This window comes from Rhopalosiphum maidis, chromosome 3, assembly GCF_003676215.2.
Source record: "Rhopalosiphum maidis isolate BTI-1 chromosome 3, ASM367621v3, whole genome shotgun sequence".
Lineage (NCBI taxonomy): Eukaryota > Metazoa > Arthropoda > Insecta > Hemiptera > Aphididae > Rhopalosiphum > Rhopalosiphum maidis.
In genome coordinates, this window is record NC_040879.1 from 54,884,118 (window position 1) to 54,897,223 (window position 13,106).

The 13,106-nt window shown below is 26.1% G+C and overlaps 1 protein-coding gene across 1 annotated transcript; it reads left to right on the forward strand.

The window, feature by feature from the left end:
- The first annotated feature begins 4,956 nt into the window (after positions 1–4,956).
- LOC113558142 (piwi-like protein Siwi) lies at positions 4,957–10,499 on the forward strand. The gene is made up of 17 exons (XM_026963649.1): positions 4,957–5,118; positions 5,180–5,219; positions 5,450–5,548; positions 6,670–6,881; positions 7,142–7,327; positions 7,393–7,569; positions 7,645–7,800; positions 7,865–8,010; positions 8,077–8,185; positions 8,262–8,551; positions 8,606–8,760; positions 8,834–8,958; positions 9,021–9,189; positions 9,643–9,764; positions 9,829–9,986; positions 10,155–10,302; positions 10,383–10,499. The coding sequence occupies exons 1-17, from the start codon at positions 4,957–4,959 to the stop codon at positions 10,497–10,499; spliced, it is 2,571 nt and encodes an 856-aa protein (XP_026819450.1).
- Positions 10,500–13,106: the final 2,607 nt, after the last annotated feature.

Genomic DNA, 13,106 nt, shown 5'->3' on the forward strand with positions numbered 1-13,106 from the left:
ACACAAAAGAATAATATTGTTATTAGTAGGTAAACATATATATCAGTCGATGTAGACATCATTAACTGTCATTAAATTCTTATGAGAATATTATTATACATAGGTCATTTAGTCAATTACAAATTTCGATAAGACCGTTTTAGAAAGAGTACAATTATATAGCCATATCTATGGGACATTTTCTAAATGTACGCCGGTCAAATGTTAAATGTATAAATACATTTTATAATATATTGTTAATTGATCTATAAAGCATTATAATAAAAGCAATTTTAGTATTTTACTTACGATTTATACATTTTATTTCATTATCAATATTATTTTAGATGATAATAATGTATACCTTATAAGTTATAATATATACTACGCGACTGTTGATTGTGTACAGGTACGATCTGAATATCTGAATGATGGTCAAGGGTCAAGCTAGATGAATTTTCAAATTTTGATCATTTTTGTTAATTAGTATATAATACAGTAATAATCATTATGATTTATGATATTACAATGGCGATACGGCAAACGCCGTAGGTCCGGCGGAGTCATCGTCACCGCCGCAGTAATGAGAGTAGTGGTATAGATAAGCGTCGAGTCGCAGGACATGTTATTTTTACGATATTATTTTCGTCGCATACAAAAAATTGGTCTTAAAAATTTAAGTACTTGAACATTTTTAGTTATAACGTTTAAGTCATCAAACCAATCTATTTGCGAGCTCCTCTGTTCCCATCTGCACAATATTTCTGATCGATTAATACCTTATACGACTTTATATGTCCAGCAGTTTGCCCTGTAAAGCTGGCCAATGAATCACAACAAATTAACAAGGTTTTTCAATGATACAACTCCGTTTCCTGTTACTACGCTATTTTTTTATTTTTGACATAGTTTCGCGCCACTACCGTCGCGCTGGATATTAACATTTTATTTCGATATACGACTAAGATGTACTCGGTTAAACTTAGCATCTTTTATAATATTATTGAGTATTGTCAGTATTGACGTCTAAAACCTCCCATATTAATTCCATAATTCATATTTTATCCCCTTTTGGTATTAATCTCTTACTGTTACACCGTATCAGATATACACCACGTTTTCATTATTACTTACGTATAACAATATATAACCCTTTTTAACATAACTACCTAATTATTATTATCATTATTATTATTTTTTAATAGTAACATATTGTACAAATAGATCATAGTAATTACAGATAGGTATTAAACATTTATGAAAAATTCTGTAAATTGATACTAGAAACAATTAATATCTCATTCAACATTTCAATATAATACCATAATTAACTAATAAAATAAATACCCAGAAATAAGTTGATCGAATTTATTTGAAAAGCCAAGCATTCCTACCTCGGAGAAAAAAAATAAAAATAACATAAATAATCCTAAAAAAATTGTTGTTAAAAATATTATATATAAATTTATTATGGTTTAGAATTGAAAATTGAATACATCTCATAGTTCTCATAAATTATTAAAATTGCAAAAAGTAATTCAATTTACTGTGTATTTATAGTTAAATAAATTAGTTTAATAGTAACATGATTAAATATTTACATATACAGACCGTCTTCGGTCAGAATCGTTTTTTCGTAGGCTATGTTTAGAGACGGAACTTAGATTTTTTATACGTCCGGAGAAAATATTAAAATTACGCCTAAACATAGACCAAGACTGAAATATTCTTCCCTACAATTGTTTTTTAATAATTGGAATTCAAATTATAAATATATACTACATACTTATTGACTTTTAAAATATAAAAAAAAAAATATTTGTATATATTAAATAATAAAGTATAAGCCATATGGAATAGTCTATCAGCTATCTTTGTATTCAATAATCTATACTTCTATAATGTATATCGTGTACTTTAAATCAATACCATTAACAGAATTTTGGTACAGTTCAAAAGATGAATAATGAATATCCTCAATTGTCACGAATGGCCGTGTTGGGACTTTTACCATTTGCAACCACTTATATGTGTGAAACGGGATTCTCCTACTATGTATCGACAAAAACAAAATACCGCAACAGACTTGATGCCGAACCTATAATATTATAATACAACTTTCATCAATAAATCCCAATATTATAGAAATATTCGTAAAAATAAAAAGCAATTTCACTCATCCCAATAAAATGTATATTTAGTCTAATTAAAGTAATTATTATTAAAGTATTATTATTTTGATTTTTATTTTAACATGTTTTTTCGAATTAAATACCTTTAACACAATATTATTATATGATTAAATAAGCTAAAAAGCTAAAAAAAAAAAAAAGTAGGGATTCCACGATAAAAGTGGACATCAAAAAGGGTTCCATGGATAACAAAGTTTAAGAAACGCTGCCATAGATCATATAAAAAACGAACGGGACATGGTCTATATTCATGTGCATAATATAATATATAATAATATCATGTCTATGGCTATATTTTACATATAAATTCGGCAGTCGACGCTTATTGTTCATTTTGCAATTACTCTGCATTTCTGCGATAGACTTCGGCGCAGCAATACCATCAAAACGCGAAAATACTCAGGTATGGTTTTAATTACATTATATGATCAACTTAAACAGTGAAACCTTTATATATTGGACAATGACGACTGACGAGATCTCAAAATAAGGAACAATCGCAGTATAGTTACAAAGCGATTTTTTCGATTTTTTTTTTTTTTTTTGGAACATATGTATTTCAACGGGTCAAGAACAATGTATGTCATATCCTTCCGAAGTAGTTATTTGCGATATTACGTTTTTACGAATGCGCACAACACTGTAGGTACTATAATGTATTGCCACGCGCCGCGACTATAATCATTTTTTCAATTTTTTTACTTTGGACTTTTGGAGGCTAGGTGAATCAACGTTATAAAACTTATACTGTTAACATAAATTTGAATAAATCATTAGTTTTGAAATTATGACATTAAAATACAAATCATTTTTAACGTTTTTATTAATTTAATTAAACCGATACTTACTGAAAATATCGGGTGGACAAGTACATAAATTAAATCGTAATTATCGTAATCCTCAACATTCTGCGATTGTGTATATCTTTAATATTCTCACGTTCAAATGGTTTTATTTAGGTTTCAAAGTAAAAAAACAATGCTAACAGTTAAATATAGAGTATATCTAAGAATAGTAATCATCCTTTATTTGCAATAGCTAATATTAAATAAGCAGTATTTTTTTCGGATTTTATACATTTTTATTTGATTAATATTCAATATTGATTATTGACAATTATTAATTAGTAGAGCACAGATGTTGTAGTATTAAAAAACTAGTAAAATTGATTGCAATATTACACTAAAAAATACCCAAAATTGCACTAAAAAAACAACGTTTTGTTATAAATGTTTTAAATTTACTGTTATAATCTAAAATTCTACCAAAAATATAAATTTAAATAATTCAGTATTCTATAATTTCTATTCGAAGTAGCTGAAGAACAAATTATAACAATATAACGCATAATTATTAAATACTAAATAGTCATATTTCACAAATTATTTTTGTGCTGTATTAAATACCTACCAACTTGAAATTATGTTTATTTTATATAAGATAACATAGATGTTACGACGGTTGAGTGTCGAGTATATAACTATAACATAGTTGTAGTTAAATAAGTAAATTCAATAAAATTGCAAAAATTACATAAAAATCGCACTTAAAACTTTTAGATTTTAACTTGTTAAAATACATGTTTCGAAAACAAAAATTGAAAAAGCTACGTAGTACCTAAACTGCATGCATTTGTGTCATAAATAAAAATAAACTCGACTTAAGAATGTTTCAAGTTATATACTTATATACCTCAAATAAACATTATAAAGTACATCAACAGCAATGACAAATTGAATTATAAAGATTTTCAAATTAATATTATCGCGACACGATTGTATTTGCATACATTTTGTATAGTAAAAACAAACGATTTTTTTGAGTGAAAATAAAATTGTATTTTTTTTAACAAAATTTCTATATTACAATTTTTTTTAAAAAATTTTCAAGTTTGGTCAAGTATTGAAATATGTATGTTAAACACGAAAATAAGCTATTTATATTTAAAATATAAGCAACTAGGAATACAATATTTAGACTACCTAGTTCATTTGTATGGAAAATCCATAAACACGATTTAACATGGTCATAACATATCGCGTGGTTGTAGTTTTTATGAATTAAATGGTTAATGGTAACGAATAATCATTGCTGTGATCTTGTAATCTGAATAAAGTCTAGCTGTTGTAAGTCTGAAACGTCATATTATGAAGTCCGCTATTTCTAAATATCTGATATTTAACTGTTGGATATTTGATGGAATTAATTATTTTATTTTTAGTGAGAGGAATAAATATTTTATCGGAGTCAAAAGATATTTTATTACGCCTTGTTATACCACACGTTTCGCCTTGGGCGAGTGCTTTTAACTTATACAGAGATATGATATCTAATTATGTATATTAGTACCTTATTAGTAATTCTAAATATTAGTAAATAATTGCCATCCACGGTCCACGATTCCGCATTACACAATCCCGCAAACACCTTTCTATTCATACATTTCAGACTAAAATCGATGTAATTTAATTTTTGTTATAAGTTATCAAACGGAAAATTATGTTGCCGCCACTTTTGATTTTGTAAAAAACTTTTTTTTTTTTAATCATTCTCGTAGTCTTTGAAATAACAATTTTCCATAAAAATGCTCTTAATCTAAATACATAAATAAACCGCGAACTGTGAATAAATGCACTGATTAATATATCGGTATTTTAACTAATGCATAATTATTATTTATTGATGATAATTTTTTTTTTATTTTCTTATAGTTTTTATTATATTTTTTCAATGTTAGTTAAAACTTTCAGAAATTAAAACCATTATTCTATTAGAATAATTAAAAATGGAAAACAGAGCTCGAGGCAGAAGTAGGCATTGTCCACAACGACCAATGCCACCACAACCTCAATTTCAAGCATGTACATCGCAGCTAAGACCCCCAAGACCGCCAATACGTGGAAATTCAAGTCTTGATACAAGTCTTACTCATAATCAAAAGACAAAAGTAAAAATTCAATTAAAATTGCATGATATTTACTTTTATTTATATGAAACTATTTTTAAAGGTGCAACAAGTTACAGATGAACTTAAAAAAATGTATACAGGTAATATAATTTAGCATGTATTAAATTAATATAGTCTAAATAGCATACTTATTATGTCTTACAAATACAAGTTCATATTGTTAATTTTGACGTAACATCAATTTAATTAAGAAGATACGTCAAAACAAATTTATATGTAATAAATTACCTATACATTTTCTTACTCGTCTATTATTTTTGTAATATATTTATTTATAGGTACCTTATTTATCAAAATATTTTCTTTGTAGATGAACTAGAACTGGTAAAAAATGAAGACAACCAAAGCCAATTAAACAAAACTGAACACAAAAATAAACCAAGAATGCAATTTGATACCATAAAACAAGGTAAAGTATAATCTACGAAGATATTATCATCAATTATATCTTATCAGGGCTCACGTTTCTATGAAATTGTATGTTTTTTCCTTTTTACATTTTTGGATTTTTGTCAGAAATCTTTATGAATTGTAATCGTTTAAAGCTAATAACAACAATTTATTTAACATACCATATCTGTTTATTTAATGGTTATTGCATACCTATTTTTGATTATTTTGACAAAATTTAATATTTATAGTCTATTAAAGTGAAATTTAATAAAATTACAATACCTAATTATTCAACATGTTATAGAAATCTGATAAAGTGATAAAGATGTAGTATAATATTTAGTTAAGTAAAAATGTGAATAATAGGTAATTTCAGTTGACTACAGACCTATTGTTTATTGGTTAACTAATATAAATGTTATAGTTTTTTCACTTTCTTGTTCATAATCTTGCTAAGCAATTTCATATTAAATAAATATATGTTCTATACTGAATATCTAATTAAGCTGATATATTTATTTTAAATTATTTATATATCCAATAAATAAATAATTATTAAACAAATGATTTAATAGTGTACAATTGTCTGTTTGTTATTAATGTTCACAAAACCTAACTTTTCCACAAAGAACTTAGTAGGTATTCAAATTAATATTGAGTTATATTTAAATTATAGTATATAATAATACACAACGATAAAAACAATTTAGGAAACTATTTTTATGTAATAAATGTAATGGATAAAATTAAAATTTCTTGCATTATCATAAACATATTAGGTAAAATTAGTGGTAGCTTACACAATATGAATGATTTTTAGATTAAAACAACCAAAAAAAAATATAAAATAATAATGTTAGAAACAAAATTGAATGTTAAAGTATACAATTTGAGTATAATTATTATTACCAAAATGGCAAAATGTATGTAATGTTTAATAAATACTTAAAAAAATCATTAGGAACTCTAGACCAGCACATTAAATTGTTGCCAACATGTATGTCATTGATAATATACTAATTGGTAGTACCTACATACTTTTAATTTAGCATCATTTAAGTCAAATTTATAACAATATTAATAAATTGTATTTTAATAGCATTTATATTGTGAATAATATGTATTTGTATACTTTAGGAACTTCTGGACAACCGGTAAAACTGTTAGCAAATTATTTTCCAATCATAACATACACAAATTGGTGCTTGTACCAATATCGAGTTGACTACAATCCCGAAGAAGATAGAATTAGTACCAAAAGAGGGTTGTTAGCACAACATAGAGAACGTTTAGGCGGATATCTATTTGATGGAACAATGTTATTTTCTGGAACGCGATTTGATCCACCAGTAAGTTTTTTTATAAAGTAAATGACTTATTTAATATTTTATAATATATACATCTTTTAATAATTAATTGATTTATTTATTTTAATAATAACTTGTTATTCTGAGGATTGTATAAAAACTGATTTAAATTTATAATAGCCACTAAATTTTGATTAAAAAATCATTTGTGAAATCACTACTGTTTCATTAAATGTTTAGTGAATGCCTTGGTAACCTATTATTATAAAATTTTAAAAATTAATTATAATATTTTGGTTTAGACTTTCGAACTTGCATCTACTTGTCGCTTGGATAATAAAATTGTAATAATTACAATAAAATTCACAAATGTAATAGAAACTGGAGATTATGCTAATATTCAAGTTTTCAACTTGCTCTTGCGTAATTGTTTGAGGCATCTTAAACTAACAATGATTGGAAGGAACTTTTATGATCCAGACGCCAAAGTAAAATTTTAATTCTATTATTATTTTATTGATTACTTGGCTGACTCTTTGTAATATACTTTAAGATTGATATGGCTCAGCACAAACTCCAACTTTGGCCGGGCTATGAAACAACCATTGGCAGGTATGAAGATAACATTTTATTATGTGCTGAAATATCTACTAAAGTCATGCGTCAAGAGACAGTATTAGATTTTTTTAAACAATGTGCTGCTGATAGAAACCGAAATAAGGATTGGATGGTGAATTTATTTTGATTTTTAGGATTTCAGTTTAATTTACCACTGATAATTAAATGATTGATATATATTATTTAGATAAACTTTAAAAGTGGTGTTATTGGTACTACAGTAATGACTAAATACAACAACAAAACATACAAAATTGATGATATAGATGAAAATTCTGATCCTAATTCTGAATTTAAAAAAAAAGATGAATCTAAAATGACTTACATACAATATTACAAAGAAGTACTTAACTTAAATGAGTAATATTTTAGGCTATTTGTTATTAATATGTTGATAACTTTATTAGAAATGGAACATGAAAATTTGTGGTGGCAAGCAGCCAATGTTGATTTCCAAAAATAAGAGATCGATACGCAGGTTTGGAGTTGAAGATACACTGGTTTATCTAGTTCCAGAATTATGCATTATGACTGGTATAACAGATGCGATGAGGTAGTTAAACTAAAAATGTTTTTAATTATGTGCACTGTGTTTTACCTATCTTATTTTTAATGATAGAAACAATTTCACGCTTATGAAAGATATGTCCATACATACTCGTGTGAATCCCAAAGAACGCATAGACAGATTGACAAATTTTGCTAATCGTCTTCTTTCTACACCTGACGTAAATGTTTTTATTTAATTAAAAAAGTTTGTAAATACTAAAATCATCTCATTATTATTATTATTATTTTTTCTAGTCTGTTAACGAATTAAAAAGATGGAATCTTACATTAAGTAACAAGTTAGTTGAACTTACTGGTCGTACATTACAACCAGAAGCAATTCAGAGTCGAACTGTAGGATATAACGGTGGTATAGAAGCTGATTGGACAAGACACTTACGCTCATTACCTATGTTCATTTCTGCTACTGTAAAAAAATGGGTTATTTTAACTCCTAAGGACTGCTGTACTGAAGTTTATACTTTTGCTAGAAATCTTGCAAAGGCAGGACAAGGGATGTCATTTATATTACCTAAGCCTGATATGTAAATATTTGTTATAGCATAAATTTTTTAATAGTTAATTAGTATAAATTTTAGATGTCCTATGGCTGATGGAAAATCAAGTACATTTTTGAGCGAACTAGAAAGAGTAATTAATGAATTGAATCCATCATTGATTTTATGTGTTATTCCATCGGCACGTGGTGATATTTATAGTATGATTAAACGAAAATTATGTATAGATAGAGCAGGTATAATTCTAATTTATTAATTATTATTGAATTTATTAAATAATTTATATTTCCCGTAAACATTGTTTTTCAGTACCCTCACAAGTAGTACTATTGAAAAATGTGCAAAAAAACAATTTGTCAGTTTGCACAAAAATTGCCATTCAAATAAATTGTAAGCTTGGTGGTGCTCCTTGGCTAGTTACCATTCCCAAAAAAGTAAATGTTTAAATATATTTTGTATACACATTTTTTGAATAATTTAACCTATTGTTATGTAGGGTATGATGATTATTGGTTTTGATGTGTGTCATGACAGTCAACGGAAAAATATATCATTTGGAGCCTTAGTATGTACAATGAATGATGCTCACACAAGTTATTTCAGTTGTGTGGAGCCTCATGAAAGTGGAGAAGAACTATCTGTTCATTTTGCTACTGGCATAAGTAGTAAGTCATTTTGAATTTTTCATGTGAAGATTTTTTTTAATTTAACTCTTATAATATTCTGGAAAATATCAGGTCAAATTAATTTATTAACAATGTAAAAAGTAAAAATACTAAATTTAATCTTATTTCTAGTTGATTTTTATTAAATTTCTGGTATAATTCTTACTACTACTTCATGTGTGAACTTGTTTCTAACCCTGGTAGTATAGGAAGAATCTATCTGCCAATCAACTTCTCATTAAGAGCATAAGATGAATTATTAATATCTCCAATCAGTCTTTTTATTAAAAAAAAATTGAAATTAATTTAACAATCAGATAATTATAATAATTATTGCATCGCAACACACATTATTTTAGTGTCCATTTAACATTGTTGTCTTTTTTATTATTGTTTTACAAATTTAGTAAAACAATTTAATAATTGTGTATGTATAATTTTTTTTTATTTCAGAAGCATTGTCCAAATACCGAAATAAAAATGGCACATTACCTACCTCTATTGTTGTATATAGAGATGGTGTTGGAGAAGGTCAAATATCTCATGTCTATAAAACTGAAGTTAGGCTTTTGCAAGTAAGATTGATTAAATTATTTTTAATTTTCATATTTTGATTGATTTCTTAATTTTTTTTGTTAGACTGCTTGTATACAATTTTATGGTGCAAGTTCTGTCCCCTTTGCTTTTGTTATAGTAACAAAACGCATAAGTTCAAGGTTTTTTGCCCCTACTATAAGAGGGCCTGAAAATCCTCGACCTGGTACAGTTATTGATAGTGTTGTAACAGACCCTACCAAGTAAGCCATAAATCATTTATTTTAACTTTAGGTGTTTATTTTTAAAATTGAATAAAATTAGTACTTTTATTCCCATTACATGATTGAGTTTATTGTTAGAAATGTATTACTTTTTTTACTTAAGTTATTCAGCAATGGAATATAATGCTCAAATATTATGAATTTTAGGTATGATTTTTTCTTAGTTTCTCAACACGTAAGACAGGGTACTGTAACTCCTACACATTATCAAGTGATTGAAGATACGCTTAAACTTCCTCCCGATATAATGCAAAGACTTACATTCAAGTTGACCCATATGTACTACAATTGGTCGGTTAGTATACCTTGTTATGAACTTTATTGTCATTATTATTATTATTATTATCTATACCCATCCATTTGTATTAACTGCAGGGTACTGTACGAGTTCCTGCTCCATGTCAGCTGGCTCACAAGTTGGCTTTCCTCACTGGTCAAAGTCTCAGACGTTCTCCCAACATTGAATTGGACGAATTATTATACTTCTTATAGGACATGTTGATATTTTTTTTCTTTTTATATTAGTTTCCAAAATTTTTGTACAGTATACATTTTTTATAGTTAATTTTTTTGTTATATATTACTTTGTAACTTCTTTTACTTTTTATTAATATTGTTTTGTGTGTTCATTTTATTAAATATTAATTGTTTTATTATCATATACATATTTATTATTTTATTTGAGTTTTTGTTATTAATATATCTTTTTAGAGAGTCAATATAAATGTGACATTTTTTTGTTAAAACAATGGTATATTACGTATATTATCATTTATTGTAGTAATCCATGACTGACAGCTCTGTAATAATTATGAAAAAATCAGACAAGACTTATTTTATGATGATGCAGTCATATAGTTTAAACACTATAGATTTTGTCATTTTGACAATCACATTCTCCAATAATATAATCTCAATACATGACCTTTAATAATAATATAATTATTTCCAAAGTACTCCTAATATGTCTTATTATATTTAATTATTCTTGGTTTTTTAATCAACTAATTTAGACTGTGTAACATACGTATAAGTAATAAGTTTGGTAAATTATCATTTACAACAATGCAAAGTTAAATTCATAGTTTTATTCACTTGTTTTTTGATTTGTTCACGGGGTTGTCAGTGAGAAATCTTGCAAGCCTTCTTTGTTGACAATGTGTCTTTAGTGGTTGCCTCCTTGAGAATATGTATTTTAACTTAAAGACACTGCCGTATTCTCTAGAATTAATTAATATTAAAAAACTAAATAAACATGTATTTTTATTTCACTTTAAATGCTTGTGGTTTTATTGATTTATTATAAGTTTTATATTAAGCTTCATGTTAATATTTTAAAAAATAATCTCAGTTTATTTATTATTTTTAATAAATTATAACAGATTAATTATTATAGCACAGAATATAATAATATTGTAGTTATTTATGATTATAGTTTAAAATAATATGTACTTTAATTCATTTATTTTATTAATTATGCATAATAAACTACTAAAAACTCATGATATTGTACCTGAAGTTAACAGTGGTGATATTAGTGGATGGCATACCATTAGTAACCTAAACACCATCTCATCAAAGAGAAAGTTAACAGTATTTCAACTTCTACCGACTAGAATCTTCTTAAGCAATACTTTGCCATCTGCATATAAATGATTTGTATATAAACATATATATTACATTTATATTATCATATTTATGTATATTTCATTTATTTTATATTCATCTTTATATTGGTTTCGGGATACAAATTTATATTTTACTGTAACCATTTATAAATCAATTAACTTTTTTAACAAATTTTAATGGTTTTGACTATTATTTGATTTTTAACACAAATAACATTTTATTAGTAGTAATAGTATTTATAGGCTTATGTTTTATTATTGAATTTAAATACAGTATAACAAATACATTACAATGACTTACTAACCATTACATAATATGAAAAATGATTCTAAGCGGAAACGGTGTGTCGGTCTCTTTCTCTAAGTGTATTTAAAGTTTATTTATATTATTATTGCTAGGTATAATTTATTTAAACTATTATTATGGTATGATAGACATTCTTACAGAAACTATACTATATATTACTACCATAATTGAATATATAGACTATTTAGTATATTATAATATGTATTATATATTATTATTTATAGGTACTATATAATAATATTAATTCAGACATATCATATTTTATAATTCTGACTTGAAGGTACACATACTAACTAAATCCAATTATAGCTATCAGAAACCACAAAATATTTTTACTGCTCAAAAAAGTGAATGTAAACATAAAAAATGTATTTAATAAATAAATTATATATTTATGAATTCAAAAAAAAAAAGCACAAAACCTATAATTGCTCTTTTCAGAGTCTAAACTTTCAAGTACATAATTAAACGTAACATTTTACTCATACAGTCAAACTCCTTAAATTACATTAAGTACTAAGTACTTAAGCTGATTGAATAATAATGACCGATCTAGAAATTTTTTTAGAAATTAATAATTTTTTTGTAATTATCTGGGGGAATTTGTTTGAACTTTTAGATGGATTGAAGTTAATTTTCACAAGAAAGTAATTGAACCGATGACGGTAACAGAGACACAACTTAGGGGTGCGATTCCCTCTTAAATAAAATGTATGAGAATTGTCTTTTGGCCGAATTATAAATTTTTATGACAAAATAAAATACATTATATTCCTAATTTATGGTAAAAAAATTAAATATTGCTATCCCTTGTGTCATAATCATAAAGTATGTATATTTTCCCACTTACGTCATCCCTACTTGAATCCGCGCCGCCGTCCTTCCGATGATGTCTATTTGTAGTAATAAAAATCGCCACACCGCAGAGCTACAAGTAAATGAGAGGCCTATATGCACGCCGTATTAAAACACTTTTTTCTCGGCATTTCAAGAGGCCACACATCGTGTCATCGTTTATGTATGCTACTGTTTAGTCTGAACTACATATAATATTAAGTATTACCTACTACTGTTTTTTGTGAGTATTATATTTTTGTTTGTAATTTATCGTTATTATTATTATTATTATTATTATATTGTTTACTAGTTTACTTATTATCTGAA